General features: G+C 51.1%; 1 protein-coding gene across 1 annotated transcript in view; it reads left to right on the forward strand.

Annotated features, from left to right (window-relative positions):
- Window positions 1-22,325, forward strand: part of ERI3 (ERI1 exoribonuclease family member 3) — a 125,422-nt gene that overhangs the window by 81,381 nt on the left and 21,716 nt on the right. Inside the window, exon 8 of the mRNA XM_049774930.1 lies at window positions 21,299-21,398. Coding sequence (XP_049630887.1) covers window positions 21,299-21,398 — 100 coding nt within the window. The remainder of the gene's footprint in view (window positions 1-21,298; window positions 21,399-22,325) is intronic.

The following is a 22,325-nucleotide window of genomic DNA, read 5'->3' on the forward strand; positions in this document are numbered from 1 at the left end:
AGCATGGGGCTCATGTTACCCAACAATATTGGGGGCTCCTCCTCATGGTGCTTGGGGAGCCACATGCAGTGCCAGTCTGCTACATGTGAGACAGGCAGGCACCTTAACCCCCCTGTATTTTCTTTCTCATCCAGAATCAGTTTCCTTTCTTCCACAGCTTCCTTGTTACCTGTGCCTTAGGTGGTTTATCTGCTCTGATGTGGAAACCTGACCAAACTGCCTTGATGAATTGCGTGGCAAAGCTGGAGAAGATAGAGCTCTGCCACCTGGAAGTGATACTTGTTTCTTGGAGGATCTGTTTGTATAAGGGATGCACGAGGTGTGTGTGTCCATCCAAATGCACTTAAGGCAGTGGATCCTGGTTTTGTGGACTTAGGTGTGTGCTTGTCTCCACACAGGGGTTGGGGAGTTGAGGATGGATGCTGGTCTGTTCCAGGGCATCCAGAGGGAGGCCCTTGTGACCTTGTCTTCAGAAGACATTGTAGCACATATGAAGAACCCTGGACTGGGCATGATGTTGGGAAGAGTGTGAGTTCTGATGCTGCTCATTGGTCTTTCAGAGGCCTTCTGTTCTCTGACAAACCAGGGGACCTGGTCTCCTCTACCCATGTCCTAAGGTCTTTCATGATCCCTGAAGCTCCCTCTTTTTGCTCCCAGAACAAAAATATGACAGATGCAAGAAAGGCCAGAGGAATGTCTTCATGCTTGGCTAGAGATTTAATCTCTAGCCTTGGGGCCACACTGCTATCTCTTGGGTAAAAGTGGAGGGTGTGGAGAAGACCATGAGGTAACTGCCAGGTGCTAGGTCTAGAGAGTTGGGGGTACAGGTTGATTGGGAGTGTTAGCATGACTGCCACCTATCGGATCTGGATGCCATTGAAGCTTGTGTTTTCTCCATGAGAATATGGGGTGAAGAGAAGCTTGTTGTCTTCTTCTTTTGGGGATCCAGACCATGCACCATACTTCAGAGAACCCTATCATAGTGTGTAGCCCATATTTCCCACCCTCTCCCATTTTCAATCCCCAGGCATCTGTCTGGGCATCTGTGGTGACAGCCAGATAGGGAGCAGGCACAGAGGCCAGGTGTGAGGCCTCCTTCACACTATCTTGGGAAAGCTTGCCTGGCTGGCCTGCTGGCAACTCTATAGGAGCAGAGTGGGTTGGATTTTTGCACTTTCATGTTTCTTGGGGTGCTCAGAGAGAGGAGACCTTTGTCTTAGTCTCCAATTGGGATTGTGGCCATTTTTTGTTCTGTTAGTCCCTTAATTAGTTGTCCGTGCTCTGTGATTGCTGAACTAGACCACCTGAGTGCTGGAGAAGGAATGGGCACCACGTGGCCACTCTGTGCTGTGTCCTGCAGGGGTTGGCTGCTTTCTTGGTCCTATTGAGCAGATTGGCCCTGGTCCTCGGGTGTCATGTGATCTGTGCTCCATCTGAGCCAGGACATTCATATCCAGCTCCAGCCTCTCCCTGAAGCTATGAGTCAGTGTCCTTAAACCAGATGGAACAGGTCTGGTCTTCCCTTTCCCCATCTCATAGGAAAAACAGTATAGAGAAGAAAGAAAGACAAGAAAGGGCCCGGGAGGTGGCTCAGGAGTATACATAGACTTATACATATACTTGCATGTATAAATACAAATTTGAACCTCAGTACCCCTAATCCCTTGACCCGGCATCTCCAGATAAAGCCCTGATGGCCCCCAACACTACTGGCCCCAAGCATTGAGCCTTCTGGCCTAGTTGGCCAGTATCATTGAGAATGACCGCAGACTCCCTCAGCACTATATGGAAGCTCCCACTCCCTGAAAAAGAGAGGTAGGGCATATAGTCATAGGTATATGGTGTATGAATCATCTGAGGTTTTAAAATAGTATATTTTGAATTATGCTCGGTTCTGGGTTGGAGTTTGTAAGCCAGAGAATCCCATTGGTAGTTTGTGTGTTCTGGGGATCCCTGCCTGCAATGTGAGAAGCTCAGCAGTACCTGATGAGCTCATCTATGCTGCAGCCAGGCCTGAGAGTGTGTTTTCTAGACCCAAAAGGATGCGCCACTTGGAAGAGGAGCACCCCTCAGGAGATGAGATGCAGGAAATGCGTGTGTGCAAGAGCCCACGGTGTTCTGACAGAAGTTGGGGCTTGTTCTCAGGTCTGTGTCCCGCCTGGTCTGGTGGTGGGAAACCTGGACTTGGCACCTACTTGCTGCAAGCAGGAGGGCAGGCTGCAGGCAGGTCCCAGGGCAGCCAGAGCCTCCCCGGTGGTGTGTTTGCTGTGCCTAATTACCCAGCAGTTGTTTAACTATGCAAGCTGCATGCCTGCCTTTATTGCACTGTGATTGCTGAGCTGCCTATGGGGAGTGTCATAAAAAGATATAAAATGCCCATTATCTGTCTGACGCCCTCCTCCTGGACTGTGGGTGTTTGTGTTTTATTTTATTTTTATGGCTCGAGGGAAGCTCTGCAAGAAGAAAAGGGAGGGAGGAAGGGAGAGGGAGGTAGGGGAGACACTCCAGGGGCCAGGGGTGGGAGAGGGAGGAGCCCCCTTTTTACTGTGGTCAGTCACTGAACTGATAGCCCTCCCCATTGTCAGAGCCAGAGGGGACTGTGGAGATGGCAGACCTCCAGGGTCTAGGCAGACAGGGAGGTGAGGAGGAGGCTCTGGAAACCAGACTCAGACCTTCCTTTTTCATTCCCCTGCAAGTACCATCACTTCTGATCACCACCCTACCTCTACCAGCTTCTTGCCAGTGTGCAGGAGGACATTCACAGAGGCTCTGAGGATGACTAGAAAGGGGTGTCACTCCCAAGAGGCTTCAATGCCTCATGACCCATCTTGGTCTCCCAGAGCATCTTGGCTTGCTCTGGGACCTGCTCCTGAAGCCTTCTAAAGCGTCTCTTTTCTTATCAGCCTCATACTTGTATTTGGATGACACCTGATCACGATTTCCTGTGGTCTTAGGGAAGCTTCTAGTCCAAGAGAAGGAGGAAAATGGGGAACCTGTTTGAGGCACTCAAGCCAGAAAGCAAAGAGCAAACTAGCCTAATGCTAGTTACCCAAGCACCACAGTGATGGTTCAGTCCATGTTTGTCAAATGGATTGGATTCAGCATAAGTCTTCACTCATTCATCTGCATTGGATAAATGGCTATTGAATACCTACTGAATCTGATGCTCTGCCAGCCACTGGTATTCAACCAAAGAGCAAAATAGACAAAACCCAAGCCCTCAACAGTCATTAGAGTGTATTGGGAAAAGGGTTTAAGGACTTAAACCCTGGATTTCAACTCCTTAGGCCATGCTCTTTCAATTCTGATGCTTCTTAGCCTGAACTGACAAACCCCAAGCTATCCTGTATGATCATGTAAGCACTGGCTCTTACACCTGCCCTCCAAGACCTCCCTTTCCAACCCTAGCAGGTCCTCCAAAAAAAAAAAAAAAAAGGCTAATTTATGCTAGTGTTGATAAGAAGAAAGAACTCTCAGCCACGCTGAGCAAATGCCTTATTTGAGGATCTGTTTTAGTTGCACATATTGTGAGTTTGAAGTGTCTGTGTTCAAGACCCTGTTGTCTTGGTTGAGTGATGTACAGTTCACCATGCAGGGTTACCACTGGTCCAGAACTGCTTTGCTCATTTCTACCGAGTGCCTGTTCTCCTTGGTCTCTTCTATGTAGGCAGTCCCCATTTCCTATTGGGAGTGAGTACTGAGGCCCTGTATTAGCATTTCCTGCCCACCCATGAGGGCAACCTTGCTCTGGTCCACTTGCTCCTCAGTCATGGTGTGCACTTCATGGAGATGGTTTGGAGATGTAATTCTTGTGCCACACAGCCCATCTACTTATGGGGTCCCACTGTATTCACAGTGGCTATCCTTTCCTTCTGAATCTTGAACATTTTTGTTCTCCATATTATACTGAGTCAGTCCTTCCTCTTTATTCTCCTTCTATACAGGGCCACACCTAGTGGTGCTCGGGGTACCAGGTATGGCTGCCTGCTAGACAAGTATCTTACTGAGTATACTAGCTCTCCAGCCCAGTACTTAATTTCTTTTTAGTGCCAAGTGATAACCCATTGTATAGCTCATCCATACTTTGTCCATTTGTCAGTTGATGCACATCCGCCTTTTCACACTTGTAAGAGGGTTATACTTTGGGGACCATATGGGATGCTGGGATTTGAACCAATGACCTTCTGCATGAAAGGCATTTGCCTTACTTCCATGCTATCTCTCTGGCCCCGATTATTTATACTTTGGGGATCTTACAAACAACACTACTCTGAACATTCACATACATGTTCTCTTTGCTTTTTTGAAATACTTATCTGTAAGCTGAAAATCAGGGTCACTTCTATATTGTTTTTACTGTCCCACCCCACCCCAACACCACCACTCAGCCCAAGGTGAACACACTGCAAATGAGTGAATGAATACATGTGTACATTTCCAGAGCTGGCTCCTCTTCAGGATATAGGAGCAAACTGGGGGTTGGGGGTGGGGGCAAGAAACTGTTTTAGTTCCGGAGTCACCATGCCTGTAGCTGGGTTCCCTCTTCAGTATCCTTGGCTGCCCCATCACGACCCTGCCTACCTCTACTGGCCCAGCATACCCCATAATAACTTTCCTGAGTTAAATCCACAGTGACAGAGTTCTCTGCACACCTCTCAGCTTCCTCTTCTTTGCTCTGAGGCACTCTGAATTTCTTAACACATAGGGCTGAATCTAGGGAGACCCCAGTGGGAACGCTGGGTGGGTGGGCATCTGCCTCAGGCCAGGCTGGCTTTGCCCCAGCTACCTATGTCCGGGTATCTGAGGAGGAGGAGAAGTTTCTTTGAGCCAGGTCCAGGGGAGAACAGGCATTGCTGGGCCCAGCAGCCTCTGAGAGATTAGTAAAACCAATATTTCTCTTTTCTTTGCACTTACTCAACCTAATAGTTTGTGCCCATAATTAGAATTGGGCTTTATCAGGCTAATTAGTAGGTAGGAATGATGGCAGGAGGGCATGTGGGGGTGGACCGGGTGGTGGACAGTAAATCTCGATTTTAATGGGTTTGTTCCGTGATCAGGTGGTCGAGAAGACAGGCTGGATAACGGGACCCCCTCCTCTCCCTCCTGTTCCCATCACTCCTTGAAGTGGCCTTCACACTTTGCCGTCCTTGTCCCTGCTCCCGGCGGCACTGGGATAGGGGTGATTGGGAAGGAGGGAGGAGACCCCACCAGAGCTTCATTGCCTATGCACGCGCCATCCAGCCTGGCGGCATGATTACCTCGCTGAGAAATCCGTCCAGGCGCGGGGCTGCTGATAGCAATCATTGATTAAGAGGGTAATTGTCCTGAAAATTCAGATTGATCAGAAGGCAGAAATGATAACTTGTGTAACTGTGTTTAAAGCCACGTCCTGTCAATAGAAGAGACTGAGATGTATCGCGCCGAGAGGGGGCAGAACGGATGGGGGTGCAAGCGCTGCCATCCTTCTCTAGGGTTGAGCAGGATGTTTCTTGTCAGTAACCTGGACTATTGGAGATTCAATCACTTTTATCTCCCCCTCTCTCTCAATCCAAATGCCTTTTCATATTAGGAAATTAGAATCGGCCCTGCTCATGCAAGATTTATTAGCTCTGCTGAGCAGTCAGCACCAAAGAGTAAATGATTCTGCTTTGCTGGAGCTTTTTGCACATTAGGACCCAACTCTTTCCCTGCTTGGGGCCGCTGGCTGCCTGGAGGAGTGGGCACAGCCACCCCATCCTCAGGGAGCAGCTTCTGGTCTGGTTTAGCAGAGGGCATTTGCCTAAAGGTTCTTGTGTCATTCAGTTCTCCTTTTCTGACCCCCTGACAGGTCCCTTTCTGGGTCCCAGTTCCCTCTCACCTTGAAAGGATGGATCCACCTCAGGGTGGGCCAACCATGATGGCTTCCCCGGGTAGAGGCTCTGAGTGTGCACTGGTGTGGGATATGAAGTGCACCATGACCCCCTTCCTCACAGGGCTGAAACTGGCCTGTCACTGGGGGTCTTGGAGCATTTTCTTGAGCCCCTAGGGAGAGTTGTCCATTAAGTTGCTTGGAGTTTAGAAGGTTGAAGCTGGTCAGAGCAAGTTTAAGGGGTATCTGAGCTTATTGACTTGCTGTGAATGGAGCAGTGTTAACTCAGCTGGGGGCCATACAGCCCTCCTGGTCCCCAGAATATTCCAATGGAACCACAGGTGATAGTTGTGTAAATGGGAGTGAGGGAACATGGCCAGAGGAAAAAGATAGAAAGGGGACCCATCAGAACAAGATAAGAAACACTGTCTGAAGGACCACTGAATTGGGCAAGGCTGATCTGCCCATGTGTCAACTCTCAGGGAAGGAAGGGCTACTGCTTTGGGCCTGGCAATGGTGTGACCTCTGGGCAGCTGTACCACTTTCCCTGAGGCCACAGTACCTATGGGCAAGGCTTGTTGTGAGAAGCATCATTTTCTTTCTCTGTGACTGTTATTCTCGCTTGTCTTTGCCCTTCCTCTCCAGCCCTCTGCCTCTTTGAACCCCAGTGTCAGTGGGCAAAGGCCAATTGTCATCTTTGACCCTCCCTCTGGCAGGCATCTGATCCTGGAGACCTAAAGAGAAGATGGAAATGCAGCTCAAAGGGCTGGAGCACATGCCCTAGATTCAGTCGCTGGCCCCTGAGCTCCACCCAAACAAATGTGCACTGAAAATCCTAAAATTAAAAGACAGGAGAGCCACTTCCTTCTTATGTATAGGGCTGGGGCAAGCCAGTAACACTTGTGGAGTGCTGAAAGGGATGTGACTGTCCACTTAGCTCTTTCAGGTGGCCCCAGGAAAATGCTTCTCAGAACATTGACTAAATTTCCCCACGTGAAGAAGTAACTTGTCTACCTCAGCACCAAGGCTAGTATTAGAGTTGGAAGCAGTGAGTCCCCAGGAGTCAGTACTGGGAGCAGATAGCAGTCATCTTGATCCAGAAGCGGCTGCTATGCTTTGGTAGGAAGAGCTTGACTAGCATTTATGTTCAGCCACACACCTAGCTGTGCCTCAGCTCTGCCCTGCTCCTCCCACAAGCCTTGATATGGAGAACAGGACAGGCCTGCCTTCTACACCATGAGATACCCTCCTCACTCTACCTAAGAGGGATGCTGAAGTCTGAAGCTATAAAAACTAGATAGGACCACACAGTACCCCCCCCCCCGGATGTAACAAAGGTGAGATGTGTCCAGGGCCCCATAGCTTCCTGAGATGCCACACACCACCCTTTTTCTGAGCCAGGCCTGCCTGCTGCTTGACCTAGACTTCTGCTTGTGCTGGTTTGGGCAACACCAAAAAAAAGTGGAAGTGGCTGGGCAGCTCCTACTTGGGAAGAGGGATTCCTGGGCAGAGGGAGGGACTGAGATAGTCCCTCCTGGTTCATGTGGATGGCGTGGCCTTCCAGGTCCCAGAGGACATGGATTCTCCTGAAAGGGCCTCGATAAGCACTAGGAAGTTATGAGGAGGCTGGGGAATGTTTGGGGAACACAGTGTGGCCAGCATCTGGGCCAAGTGTGGAGATGTGGCCATTGAGCTACTTTGGGGTTTGTTTCCCTGCAGCACTCTGACTCTGCATGCCTGAAGAATGCCTCCTGTCACCATTGAGCTGCTCAGCTGAACCTGGGAGACCAGACTCGGAAGTGGGAATGATGCTTGGTTCCAAGCCTTGGGATGACAACTGCCAGGATCAAGGGGCAGGACAGTTTGCGCCACCTTTCCAGAACCTAGGCCAGCCCAGATCCTGCATGCTGCCTTGTTGGTTCCCAGAGTCCGATAGAAAGGTTTGGAGACCCGGAAGCCAGGAGTCTCATTTTCACTGGAATTTGACCTAACGCAGGATTGGAAGAGAAGAAAAGAACGTGAACAAAAGTACAGGCAGGAAGGAGCTGTTAACGAGCCTTTCTTTCTCTCGGGGACGGAGCGGAGTGCGTAGCGGGGCGCAGCACCAGCTCCCCGCTCCTCAGCAGCTCGCAGTCTCTGGCCGCTCCTGCGCTCGCGCTCTCTCCTTTTTCCCCTCTCCTCTTTCTCGGCTCTCTCTATTATGGGGACTTGCTCCAGCTCTTTCTCTCTCTTCTGTCTCTCCTTTTGTTCTCTCTTTGTCTATTTATCACACTGTGAAGGTTGAAAGAGATGTTATTAATCTGGGAGAATGAAGGCAGGATTAGTGGTATGAATCGGATTTTGAGAGGTGTAATGATAGAAAGACTCGCTCGGCTGGCGGCCTGCGTGAGCTTGATAAATGGGGAGCACTCCAGACTGACTTGCGCCTTCCTCCGCACTGTGCGCCCTGCCCGCTGGGGCGTGCCGCGCTCTCAGATCTGCCAGCCAGCCCACCCCGCGCCTACCTGAACCAGAGCAAAAAGCCAAGGGTAAAGCAGACACAAATATCTCCCGCCGCACTGGGAGACATCATTGCTTTCAGCACCCTTCTCAAGTGGAGGCCTGTCGAGTTCTCAAAGGACTGTGGGTAGAGGGAGTACAGACCCAGATCTCCGGCCCACTTCTGGAGCCTCTGAGAGCAGAACTGCTTTTACCTGAGGGGACACCTTGGCCAGGGTGGTGAGAAAGCAGCCCCTAGACCAGTCAAGTCAGAGTACCAGATTGTGTGTGATCTGTAATTTAGCCAAGTGTGTGCGGTACAAACAACCAGAGTATGAACTGTGGTGGTCAGGGTGAGACACGAAGAAAAGGATGAGAAATTGGGGTGTGGGGGAAACAGACAGGGGGACTTCCTGAAGTGGGTGTCCTACAGACATGTAGGATGTGGACAGGGCAGGTGTTGGAGGTGGTAGAAGAGTGCACATAGGCAGCTCTCAGAACAGAAGGAAGCCTGACTTGTGGAAGATTGAAAAGCCACAGACCTAGTGAGTTTCAGATCAGGAAGGGTCCTTGGAAACCAAGTCATCAAGCCTCTCATTTGCTGAAGAAGCAAAAAGGCCTGGGGACTAGAGTGGCCATTTCTGGAAGTGATTTGTTCCGGGACTGTTGCCTGCTTGAAAGGTGACACCCCCACTTAGGTCACATCCTTCTCACCTTCATGTCTGCCACCAGAAGAATATAGCTGTTGGGCCACTGTGACTGGTCTCAGATCTTCACATTCCCACCTCCTCTGCAGCCAGTGAGGAGCACTGTCTTTGCCAGTTGCTGCTTGTGTGGTAACAGAAGCCCCGTGGTGGGTGCTGAGCATTTTCCTCCTCTCTCTCTGCCTGCGGTTTTTTGCTCATCCTCTAGCACCATGCCTGCCCCTGATTGGCATCTGCATCTGTTTTCCTGAAAAGTGATGCGTTCCCTTAGGGCAGATCTTCATGTGAGTGAGTGGAGTTGCCAGGGTCTGCCACTGCCTGCAGTGAATGTGAGTCTTCGATGGACCTGAGCAGCTACTCACTCATCTGGTTTCTTATTCTCCTTCCAGATGGAAAATGGTCTTGGTTCTCTATTAGCTTTTCCCAGGCCTGGCTACTGAGCTTCATAATCGAGGTGGGAGGGATGGCAGAGAGTATTGCTAAGGGGGGTCTGCCATGCAAGTAACTAGTGGTGAGTTTAAATCCCTGGTCTTCTCCATGGTCCAGCTCTGGTGTGGGCAGCTCTGCCATCTGTCATCCCCAGTTCCACATGTGTTTTGACTATATCACAGCCAGGTGTGTGTGCAAGCACCACAGAAAAGGCTGGGATCCCTGGTGAACACCACAATTAAAAAAAAAAAAAAGGCCTTGAGTGATAGCATAGTGAGTAGGAAATTTGCCTTGCACATGTCTGACCTGGATTTGATCCTCTGCACCTCATGTAGTCCTCTGAGACCCATCAGGATTGAACCCACACAGTGTGGCTTAATTAACAGACAAACAAAAAGGAGGCAAGATATACCAGTATCAGATGTGATCCCTAACAAGCATATTACAGCACCACAGCAACCCCAGCAAAAGCAACATGTGCAGACACTGCAGCTAAAAAGAGTGCAGACCTTGGGGCCAGTGTGATAGTGCAGCAGTAGCGAATTTGCCTTGCACACAGCTGACCCAGGACAGACCTCCTGGCATCCCATATGGTCCCCCAAGCGAGGAGCGATTCTGAGCACATAGCCAGGAGTAAACCCCCGAGCATCATCGTGTTTGGCTCCAAAACAAAACAGAGTGTAGACTTTGGTGAGCACTGTGTCTTAGTGTGTGAGCACCACAACCCTATAAGTCATCCCAGCAAGCCTCCCAGCCAGGTGCATGTGATTCTCATCACAACTGCAGTAGGGGGGAGGGTTTAAGATAATAATGATGGTGGTGTAAGATGCAGTAGATATGCCAAGGAACTTGCTGTGAGCATTGGTGGGTCTCTCTCGAACCATTGGACAATGGCTGACCCTTGCACAGGTCCCCCAGGGCCTACATCTTATCATAGGCACCACTTGTATGTTCCCTGGACTCCAGCAGTGATGTGACTCCTCCCACAGGCTGAGTCGCAGTTTGCCTAAAGGCCTTCCCCCAGCAGGATCAATTCTCCCCTTTCCTAGCACAGCAGCCTGTATTGCTTCTTCCGGCACTTATTACAACTGTCACTTAGTGATTAGTCCAGTTGGTGGGTTTTATTTTGTTTGTTTGTTTTGGGGCCGCACCTGGCAAGGCAATGCTTATATGTTACTCCTGGTAATGCTTGGAGGAGCCACATGGGATGCTGGGGATTGAACTTGGGCCGATTGCATGCAAGGCCAACACCTTAACATTTATGCTATCTGGCCCTGTCTGGTCATTCTTTGAACATCTACCTTCTCCCTAGACTCAGCCCTGAGTGCAGTCTGTAGCTGCAGATGCAGATGCACATGATATGCATATGGGTTGCCTTACAGTGTGTTCTTCATGAATGTTGTTCTAAATGTGTCAGGATGATTTTCAAACCTGTACCTTTCTGTTCTCTCACCCCTGGATGGGGTGGAAGTAGACCAAGACCAGGGTGTTGGGCACACCCTAGAGAATACGCTCTTTGGGCCTCAGCTCTGGAGGTCTAGTGTTCCGCTCTCCCCTCTCTCAATCTTCCCTTCTTTGCTCAAACATCAGAGGCCCTCACCTGACTCTAATTCTCTTCCAATGGATCCAATGGTTCAGTGGGTGATCAAATCCACTCTGCTGCTTCAGACACTAACCATAGGCTCTCAGGATTTTCTTGTCTCAGTGAAGGTCATTGAACTGAGCTTCAGGCCTTAAACTTCTCCTGGTGCCACCCACCGTGACTAGCCACTGATGGCCATCTTGGTCCTTCCTGGCCAGTCTCCTCCAGGCAGGGCTTTTTTCCTTGAGGCTCTTGCACGATCGTGGCCTCTCATCCACACCACTTATGTGAGATAGCATGTGTTGATGTGCCTCTCCCCCTAGCTTGGATACTCTTTAAACACAATGGTCTTGTCTGCTTGAACTGTTTCCAGCTTGCACAGAGCTTGGCACATGGTAGATGCTAGATTATGAGCAAACCCACAAGGCAGTGGGATGTATGCCATGATGGTTGTGAGCACGTCCTTTTCATTTCTTCCAGGGAGAGTGTGGAAGTGAGTGTGCCATATGCAAATATGTATATGTGCGTGCACAGTGGTGAGGGGGCATGCTTGATAAAGGATTGCATTTTAATTTGAAAAGCACTTTAGAAACTTAAAGTGCTTTGCCTAAGTGCTGACTGCTATTAGTGTCTCCTTTTTATTAGGAAAAAGGACACGATTTTTCTCTTTTATCTTCAGGCCTGTCCAACTTCTGAGAGTCAAACTTAGCAAAATGCCTGCCCCTCACTGAGGACTAGTTACATGCCAGGTTCAAAGCTTTGGACTTGAAACACAGAATTCTGTTTGCAGACTGGTTCTGACACCCCTGGGGGTTTTAGCCCTCACAGCTTAATATCAGGAAGGGGGTGGGAGAGAGAGGGTCATTCGACATAGTTCAGGCTGCAGTCCCGAGCTCCTCCCCTCTCCATATCGACCTGGGTGGGAGGATACAGGGACCTGGAACATTTGAGGGGGTCAGGAGAGTGACCCTAGAGGTGATCAAAAACCCACTTGTCTCGGTCTATGAAAGGCCAGACTTGAGAGAGAGACTTGGAGAGCAGTGGTCTCGGGCAGAATTCGACCTGTTAAGCTTCAGGGTGATAGAACCAATAGGTATCGACATCACCGTTGCAGCACAGGCCTGGGGGATTTTGTTCCAAGAATCTAGAGGCAGTGAATGGCCTTATGCTTCACCTCAAGCACCTTTCAGAGCTTTGCTGTCAAGAGGAAATATAACTTCCCCCCATGGGAATGATCCAGGGCTATACTAGTAGCAAGTCTGGAAAGCCATGAAGATCCTCATCCTTGGTCCTTCTTGTGTGGCCTTGAGGCCACACCCTGGTTCTCTTCTGGCCTCTGACTGCCCTGGATGTATCAGGCTCTTCCCAAGGCTGAGGCTCTGGAGGTAGGAAGGTGCTTCAGCCCATCTTGCTAGTCCCCATCTCCTAGTCGGGCCCTAATGGGGGGGAACTAGGGCAGGGGTAGCGTGGGGGGAGTACATTGAGCCTTCGGCCTTAACTGAATTTCCATACCTCCTGTTGTTAATTATAGAGATGTAATAATGCGATTAGTGCACGATTAAAAAAAATCCCTGATATGATTACCATGGATTTAATATCACATGATATATCATTATATCGTTATGCAGTGACAGATGTAATTGAAATACACTTATTGGAGCCGGGGGTGGTGTTTCATTCAATCCCCAGCACCCCGGGGAGGGATGGGCCACTAAAAAGAAACCATGGGAGAGGAAATTGTAATGAAAACAAAGAAAACTCACAATGGAGCTTTCACCCTGGGCAGCTGCCTCTGACCACCCTGCTGCCTTCCAGGGAGCATGTGAAGCCCCAACAGGCTGACTTTTTTGGGGGGTGGGGCAGAGAGGGAAGTAGCATAGCCCAGGAACACCTTAGCTCTCACCCTAGAAACTTCAGTGTCCCCGTCTCTTCTGATTCAGCCATGAAGCAACGACTCGGGAATAGGAGGCTGCCTGGACATCTCTCAGGACCCTACTGGAAGGGTGGTAGGAAAACTGTCCTGCTCCACTGTTGCTAATGGACCAAGAGGGAGGAGTTCCTCTGCCCTGCAATGTGCTGGCCTACTGGGTGCAATGTAAGAGGGCTTATGTTCGCTCTTCTGGTGCCTGGCCATTTGCTTACAGAATCTCTGGCCAAACCTCTCCCAGGTCCAGGTCATAGGATAGATAGAGCTGCAGTATGGTAAGACTTCAGGGAATGAGAAGGGAGGTAGGGAAAGACTTCCCTTCTTCCCATCTCAGTTTTGCTGTTCTTGAAGGAGACTGTTTCTTTGAGACTGATCACTAGCCCCTGGTTCTGGGAAGTTCCTGGAGGGAGCTATCTCTTTCTCCCTTCTCTGTGGGGACCACAAGATTGACAGCAGGAACAGGTCCTGCCCGGGTTCTACCAGCATTGGGAGGTAACAGATTTGTAAACAAATCTCAATAGTAGCTATTCAAACTATGGTTTTAATGAGGGGTGAAGGCGAGATTGTACAAGGATATGAGACTTACCTTGAATGTGGCTAACTCTAGTTCGAATCTCCAACACCATGTAGGATCCTCTGAACACTGCTGGGTCTGACATCCTGACTCAATGGGAATGACCCAAACCACCCCCCAAAACAAAAAAGGGATGAGTTAGGGAAGACGATTAAAGCAAAATATGTAATTGAGAGTGGGTATATATGGTGATACTCAGATGTTACTCCTTGCTTTATACTGAGGAACTACTCCTGGTGGTGTTTGGGAAGCCATATGGGATGTCAGGGGTAGAAACTGGGTCAGCCTGATGCAACACAAGTACCTTACCCACTGAACTATTGCTCTGTCCCCAGAAGTTATGTAATTTTACCCCCTTTCCTGGTGCTAGAAAGTGAACCCAGGTTTCAAGCATGCAAGATACATACTTTACCACTGAGGTACATCTCCAATCCAAGGAAGGTACCTTTGAGTTGAGATTTTATTGATTATATGCCCAGTAAGACAAAAAAAAAAGCAGAAGAGAAAGAGGGTATTCTCTAGGGGCTGGAGGAATAGCTTGAGAGACCTGGCAGATATCAGCTATGTTCCCCAGATGTGGTAGGTAGAAGGAAGGAGTTCCCACACTTCCTGTAGACTGTCACAGTCTTTCTTGCTTTCTCTAGGATTCAGGAGCCTAGAGAAGGAGAATGTTGGAGAAGAGATATCGAAATGGGTTTTTCAGCTGATGCTTGACACTCAGATAAAGGCAAAAAATACTGATTTGGAAGTTAAGAGAGGTCAGGGCCGGGGAGCTAAAGAAAGCAGCCAGGAAGAGTGGCAGTGGGGACAAAATAAATGAGTGCTTTCTCGAGGTGAGACTTAAGGAAAGGCAGAGCAAAGCCTCAGAAAGACAGAGCACTCATTGAGTAGGATGTAGAGAGAACCAGTTGCAGAAATCTGGCACTGTCTCTAGATGGAGGAGAAGTTGCTGTCCTGTGCAGGAGCTGATACAGGGAGGGCTGGAAACACATGGCAGGGTATGGGGTGGTGGAAGAGGACAGGATGCCAGGGACAACAGCCTGGAGAAGCCTGAGCATTGGGAAGGCATGGTAGATTTTAATCTAATGTTCCTGTACTTTTCAGAGCAAGGTATTGTTTAAGCACTTCACAGAAAAACTCAGTGAACCCTTACTGAGGTGGGCTTGGAGCTGTTATTGCCCTCTTAGAAGCTTCTATAGAGGTTATAGAGATTCAGTTGAGTGTTTAGCTGCTAGTAAAAGGAGCAGCACAGAGGAAAGGGAATAAGAAAGAAGGCCGACATTAGACAGAGGTCAGATGAGGAGATGGGAATGGACAGCTCAATAGCCCAGGTCTGGGCTTGGCCTATGGCAGGAAGGGCCATTGGAATAGTGCAGGAAAGTGGGGGCACAGGCATGGCTGTTGGCTAGGGATGTGTCTTGTGTCTGTGAAAGGCCATCTCCAGTAGTTCCTGCTCTGGGTCCAGGCTGGGGAAAGAGGGTAATCGTGAATCTGAAACAACACTTTCTAGACATGAGTAGCTTTTTTTGGCATTACTTAGTCCATACAGAGCGAGAGGTTTCCCGTTCTTGGGATAAACTAGCTAAATGGTTGGGAGAGTTGAGGATCGGGGAAGGGGTGGTATCAGCTCCTTGAAGAAGAAATGGATTGGACTTGGATGGGAGACCACCTGGGAATACTGGGTGCTGTAGGCTTAAAAAGAAAAGAAGAAGAAGAAATGGATTGGGTCCAGAACAGGGTGGGGACGAGGGCTGGGAGATGGAAGCAAGTGATACTTAGCTTGGGTGGGAAGAAAACCACTATTTTGAAGTGAGTTACTAGAGGGTAAGGTTTACCATTGCATCCCAAGTGTGCTATAGTCCCTGTGATGTCCTCAGAAGTTATACTACATTATCTGTGGTAGGCGAGTAGGCACTATACTTGCACTCTTCCCGGGGAGGGGGGGAGAGAGGGAGGGGGGAGAGGAAGGGGGAGGAGGAGAGAAGTGGAGAGGGGGAAAGGAGAGGGGGAGAGAAAGAGAAAGAGAGAACAAGAGCTAGGATAGGCTGGGTTCTAAGTGGACTGTCATGAGAATTTAGAGGGCAACCAGTTTAGGGTGATTTCAAGGCCTGGCATATGGCTGAGGATTAGAGGACAGGAATAGTAGAGGAAGCAGGTCAAGGGTCACAGGGACTTAAGACATTTTTAAGGCTAAATGCCTTGGACAGGCTTTCCTGTAGATAGTGAGGTTACTAGTCTGATACTCAAGGGGTTTGATTTGGATAAAGCCCTGGATAGAGAAAACAGAAACAGTCCACCAGCACTGAGAAGGAAGCTGATGGTATTGGCAGAGTATACGCAGAAGTAAGTGGGTATTGGCTCTGTAGTTAGTAGCACTGCTTAACTCATCGCCCCCAGACTTAGTGACTTCAAGTAAAGATCTCAGTTGCATTGTCTTATGGGATTGTTTATTTTTTGAGGCAGGAAGCAGCTAGGCTCAGCTCTGGTTCAGGCTCTGCTCATTTGGAGTCAGTGACAGGAGTTGATGCTGGCACAGACAAGGCCTGGTCAGAGCATCAAGTGGCTATCTGGGCAGCTCTATTCCCACCTAGTCTCTTGGCTTCTCTGTGTGATCTCTGGCTGGTTTGGTCTTCCAGTGTGGCCGCCCAGTGCAGCTCAGGACTTCAGGGCAGGTGTGCCTGGGAATGAGGAGAGCAAGGTGCCTTTCTGTGTCTGTAGTAGACTTGAAGGCACAGAGCAGTACTCCTGCTGAACTCTGCAGCTGAAATGATCACAAAAGCAGTCTCTTTCAAAGGGCACACAGCCTCTCACCTCTTGGATCAAAGCCACATTGTCAAAAGATCAGGTGACGTGGGAACTAGTGTCTCAGCTGAACCTGGATTCGAGAGCTGCACCTTCGACTATACCTCACAGGAGGCAGCCATGGGGGTGGGTGTTCCCAAATCACAGCCCTCATTCTCACAGGAGACTAAGGCAACCCTCAGTTACAGTATTGCTCACTGGCAGGACAGGGACACACTAGGGTGGGACTTCTGAGCCTGCACACACTTCTTTACTGTAGACCTGGGCTGCTGGCAACAGTACTCTCGGGCTGCCCTGTGGTCCCAGTGGGTGTGCCTGCACAGTGTTGGTGAGTGGTGGCTCAGGGCAGGTGGCAGGAGTCTGGTCCTCTCTTGCCAGCTTCGTTGGTTGAATGGTTATGGGAATGGCAGGCGACTTGATTTGCTTTCACATCTTAGGAAATGAACAATTGGCTTTTGGCCCACAGGTGACAGGCCCCCAGAGGTCTAGTGAAAGGCCTGTCTGCTCCCTTCATGTAGGGCAGGGTTGGTCTAGTATGCTGGCACAGGCATGGACGGGCTGGTGTTTCTCGTAGGTACAGAATGGCAGCAGCTGAGGCTGGGCTCTAGCTCCAACTGCAGCCCTGCCCACTCTGTGTCCACCCCACTCAGAACCTTGGTCAACAGCGAATGGGTGGGCCGAGACCCCCCAGCAGCTGTCGATGCCTCTTCTTTGCTCTCTGAAGGATCTGATGCTGCTGCCGATGAGGGCTACTTCATCTATTAAACCCAATACACTTGTCGCAGCTGCTAAGCCCCCGTAAGCCGCCGGGCGCCGTGTTTGTGATGGGACTGACAGTGCATGGAGGAGGCTGATTATACACGATTCCATTTCGCGGGCCCAGCAATGTAATTTCACAGGGCGATCAGCGTTTGCATGTAATAGCAGGCTGTGCTGAGGTGTCAGAATATTAAAGGCGCTAATGGCAAAGCTCCCTGTTACACAGGGGGCCACCCGCCGCGTCTCCAGCAGGGCTGCGCGGCAGGCCCGTCGCAGATGGCTGGCCACTAAGCTAATGGGGCAGCAGCCAAGGCGGGCAGAGCCATGAGAGGGAGAGCCAGCCGGGAGTAAGCTCGGCACCTGCTTCCCTGTGCATGGAAATGACAGTGGCCGGGGAGGGTGGGGGGAGGCTGCCTGGCATGGAGCTGGGTGCAGTGGTTTGGTGGGCCGGGCCTTTCTTGTGCCCATCCAAGGCCCCCCAGGAGAGGCCCCGCCCCCTTTCACCCTCCAACTGGCTCCACCCTCAGATCAGGAAACCCCCAACTGGGTAGGCAGCCCTGATGGTGAGGGAGTGATGCCGCCAGAGAAGTAGCATCCTAAGAATTTGGAGCCAGTGTGGCAAGGGGCCCCAGGCAAGGAGAATGCCTTAAAGGAGATTCCCACCACACGCCAAGCAAGGTCAGAAAGCTTTGGAATTCCCACAGCTGCCCCACAAGCTATCAGGAGATGAGCGCAGGGGTATGAGGCTTGGTGGGGGAAAGGCAGAGGATGGTACTTAGGTGGCCCTTGATTGATGCAGGTTTTACCATGAGTTCACCAAGGTAACACCTCCATTCAGCTCCCTTTCTGACCATATTAACTGCCCAACCACACCCAAGGCCCCACTGTGCTCTGACCCAGCACACCCTGTCTGCCACTCTCCTTTGTCTATGCCACGTCTTCTCCCCAGAATGTTGTCGAGCCTTCACAGCCCTCCAGGACCTCAGCCTCCAGGCAGCCTTCCTAGCTGCCCCAGCTGCAAGGGTCCAGCTTGTTCCTGATGCTCCTCCTCTCCTGATCCTGAGCTCTCACACCTCTCTGTTGAGTGTTTGAGCCGTGCTTAGGCAGGCTCTGGTGGTTCACAAGGGCATGAGCCCCCCAGGGAGGGTCTGGGCGGGGACTGACTGGAAAGATGGGCAGGGGGAGCTGAAGAGTGTTGGGTGTCTGCTTGGGGCTGCTTATGTGTTACTGGTTGCATGGGTGACTGGGGAGGGAGCACGGCCTCTGAGGAGCTGAGGGGGACAGGTGTAGAGGGGCAGCAGGTGTGAGGATACAGACCACATATGGGCAGTAGCAGATTGCTGGGGGACCCCGAGTTCTCTGGGTGGCTGTCTGGCCACTGGCTGTGCCAGAGAAGTACCCAAGATAGCAGGAGTTTCAGGGAGCTTGCGGTTGTGCCCTGGAAATGTGCCTGGGGGGAGTATTGCCCTGGGCTGGAGGCCAGGCCTGAAGGTTCAGCTGCACAGGGCAGTGTGGCAGGACCTGGCAGAGACACGCCCAGCTCCTTGGCAGTTGCAGCAGGGAGGAGCCCGGCTGAAGGAGAGCAGTTTTAATTAACCATTTTTAATATCGTTTTGGACTTGGGCTGGTATGTGAAGGCCCCGCTGGAAGCAGCATTTGTAAAAATTAAATCCCTCTTATTAGGAGCTTGGCAGACCCATGTGCACGCACCGCACCTTCCCCCACTCGGCCCCCGAGGAAGTGCTGGATGGGGCCTCAGCACAGCAGCAATTGGTTCTCGAGCCTTGTCTGGGAATATGAAACCGGGCTGCGTGACACCGATTCATCTCGGCCTCCGCTGACAAGCTAGGCTGCCCTTCCTGAAAGGCATCCGTCAGGAGGGCCAGGCTGCCACCTGCCCCGGGCTCCGTGCACCCTGGTCCAGCCAGGCCCAGCTTGGCACTCCTTGCAGTGGCCACTCCCCACCCTCCCCTCGTATACATCCTTGACTGGGGGAGATCTTGGGAGTCATAATTATAATAATAATCTAATCACGGTGACGCATCGGGGCAAGCGTCTAATGTTATCTGAAGTGGTCGCCCCGCTTAGCAGCGATAAGGCTGGGGATGACGTGCCGATAACGCTGAGCCGCCCGTCCCCTCGCCGCCAGCAGTGCAGAGGGGCCCTCGCCGCCCTGCCGCCCGCCCGCCCGCCTCTCTAAGCCGGGAAAGCGGCAGCACCTGCTAATGCAAGTGTTTAATATTTGATGGGCTGGGATAAAGCAGGATCACCTTCGAATTGAATTGAGTGTCAGCCGAGAATCTATTACTGAAATTCGGGTGTGATTTGACAGCAAAGTAGACGATGTTATTCTTCACTAGTTACTGCAATCTTCTCCCCGACATCACTTAAATATTTTTTTCTTTGCTTGAGTAAACACACATTATCCTTCTTTTTTCCCCCTTCCTTCCCTTTTTCCTTTTTTAGAGGAGAAAAAAAAACCCATCCCGCTCGCCTTCTCCAGGCTGATAGAGTAGATTGTTATTTCTTTATTTGTCCTATTAAATGGAATTTCTGATCGTTTAATCCGGCCTTTGTAAGTGATTTTAAAGTACTTGAAAGCCGGTCCGCCGCTGCTCTCTGGCCCACCGCGCTCCAGCCACGGCCCTGACCGCTCATGCGGCCGCTCCTCTGGCTGCGGACCGCCCACTGGCGGCTTTCCCTCCACTCTGGCTGGCAGCCAGCGTCCTCTCCCCTGTCCTTGAGCCTCATATGCAGCCCCTAGTGCATGGGGGACAGCTGTAGGGATGCTAGCTGGGAAGTTGGGCTGCAGCTCTGTTGTGGAGGTGAGTGACTCTGGAATGCCCAGGTGGAGAAATGCTCAGGTGGAGGAATGCTCACTGGTTGCCAGCCTCCTGCTGCCTGTGAAGGAAGGGCATCACAAGTCCTGTGTCCACTCTGTGTCCAGCCTCCTGTCTTTCCACCCTGTCCTGGACTGCCCTGCACTACTCACCTGACCAGGGCCAGCAGTCACTTACTCTCCATCAATGTAGTCACCATCCTCTGCTGGGCACTCATTTCTACTCGTCACTGCCTACACAGTCTGCCACCACCAGCAGAAAGGCAGCTCGGTGCTGTGGCCTTCTCAGTGGGGAATGTCAGCTGGCCACCTGACACCCCTGGTAGGAAGCCAGACTGGGTTAGCCAGCCGAACAATGGCAAGTCCTGATTGGACTGCCTGGTAATACCTAGTGTGCTCTGACTCCTGTATCTCCTTGCTGGGCCTCAGTTTCTCATTTAGGACCCTACACCTGTAGGGTGCTGTAAGAGAAACTAGAGAGGGTGATGTCCCTGTCCTGACTTCCCTGTCCCTCTTGGAGGTTTGTGGCGGCTAGGTGGCGCGAGTAGGGGATAAAGGCAATGGAATGCTGGGGTGGGAACAGATCGATGCCCCCAGCACTTCCTTCCCCAACCCCAGGAAAACAATTAAGTACAGATCGATGGGTGGCTGCTTTGAATATGCATAAGTGAGCACTTGACCTTCAGCAGAGATTTGCTCCCCCACACACACATTTTCTCTGTCTCACACATACTTTGACATATACACTCACTCCCCCACAGACACTCTCACCCATGTACTCACTCACTCACTCATACCCTCACACACACACTTACACTCTCATGTACTCTTCAGTGCTCCCCTTACTGCTGCTTCAGTGATCAGGTGGCCTTGACTGAGCCCCTTTACCACTCTGCCTCCAGCTCATAGGCAGGTGCTGGCTGCACTCTTCTGTCTTCCACACCTCTTCTGTGGTGTCAAGTTTGGGTCTGTTGGTCTCTGGGTCACTCCAACACTGTTTCTGCAGCTGCTGGCATTGGGCTCTGTGGAGAAGGAGGAGACCTTAAGGAGGGGTGCATAGTGAAGGAGAACCAATAAGGAGGAGGTCTCAGGAAATGGGAAATCTAGTGAGGGATAGGAGCCCTGTGACACCTGGTGGGGTTGGGGGTCAGCTCTGATGAAAAGGTACCAGGGGAAAGGGAGTCTGGAGGAGGGAAGCACCTTGAGTGTAGGTGTGGTGGAAGGGTCACACTGAGGGGACTCTGAGGAAGTGACTTGATGAGAAGTAGCCCTTGGTGGAAGATTTGGGTGGCTGGGTGGGTTGGCTGTGAATTCAGGGGCTCGGGCTCTGTTAACCACTTGCATCCTGTCTTCCAGGCGTACAGCTTCGCCATGGGCTGCTGGCCCAAGAACGGACTCCTAGACATGAACAAGGGCCTCAGCTTGCAGCACATAGGCCGGCCCCACAGCGGCATTGGTTAGTCCTCCCCGGCGCCCCTGCCCGCATGTCCCCAACCCTGGTACACAGAGTGGTCCTGTGGTTCCTCCGGTGCCCCCAGTGTGCTTTCCATAGCTGGGGGTGTTGGGAAGGTAGTCTGGGAGGAAGATAGGGGTATGGGGCCAGCAGAGCCAGACCTTTAAGGATCTCTCAAGCAGTGCTTAGAAGGAGGCTGAGACCTGGGCTTTGGGTGGATCACAGGTCACCTGGGATTCAGGCCATCCTCATCCTCTGGCCAAAGCCTGGACCCACGACATCACCTCTGCCCTGAGCCTTCACCACTGCCTCCTTGGTGGGTAACATCATCAGAGGGTGGGCACATGTCAGCTGTCCCACCCTCGTGGAGCTGGAGGAGGCTGTTTAATATGGTTTCAAGTCTTGGCTACTAAACTGGGCGATCAATGGGAGTTAAGGAGATGAATTATTTAAACCTCACCAGCTTTTAATTAGTCCAGGTCCTTCTGACCGATGGCTCCGTCCACAGGGTATTGACGCCCTAGCAGCCTCCATTGAGCATGACTGGCTTGTGAGAGGCCACTTGGGGTACAGGGTGGGGGGTGCTCCCTCAGAAAGACTCATGCTCGGCATAACTGGTGTTCCTGGCATTGGCGGTTCTGCTTGCTTCTGATCCATCAGTGTGTGAGAGCAAGAAACACCAGCTGCGTGTCTCTGAGTGTCTGTCTAAAAGTGAGTGTTGTGGATCTGGGTGAGGAATGTGTGTGTAACAATATACCTGTGTACATTACCCCCAAGGCATTTGTCAGTGTGCAGAAGCAACGGTCAGCCTGTGTATCCTTCAGAAACCATGTCTGTTCTTTTTTGCATGTGTCTTGTGTGTGTGTGTGTGTGTGTGTGTGTGTGTGTGTGTGTGTGTGTACATACATATGTGCATACAAATTCTCTCAA

This window comes from Suncus etruscus, chromosome 6 (genome assembly GCF_024139225.1).
Source record: "Suncus etruscus isolate mSunEtr1 chromosome 6, mSunEtr1.pri.cur, whole genome shotgun sequence".
Taxonomy (NCBI): Eukaryota; Metazoa; Chordata; class Mammalia; order Eulipotyphla; family Soricidae; genus Suncus; species Suncus etruscus.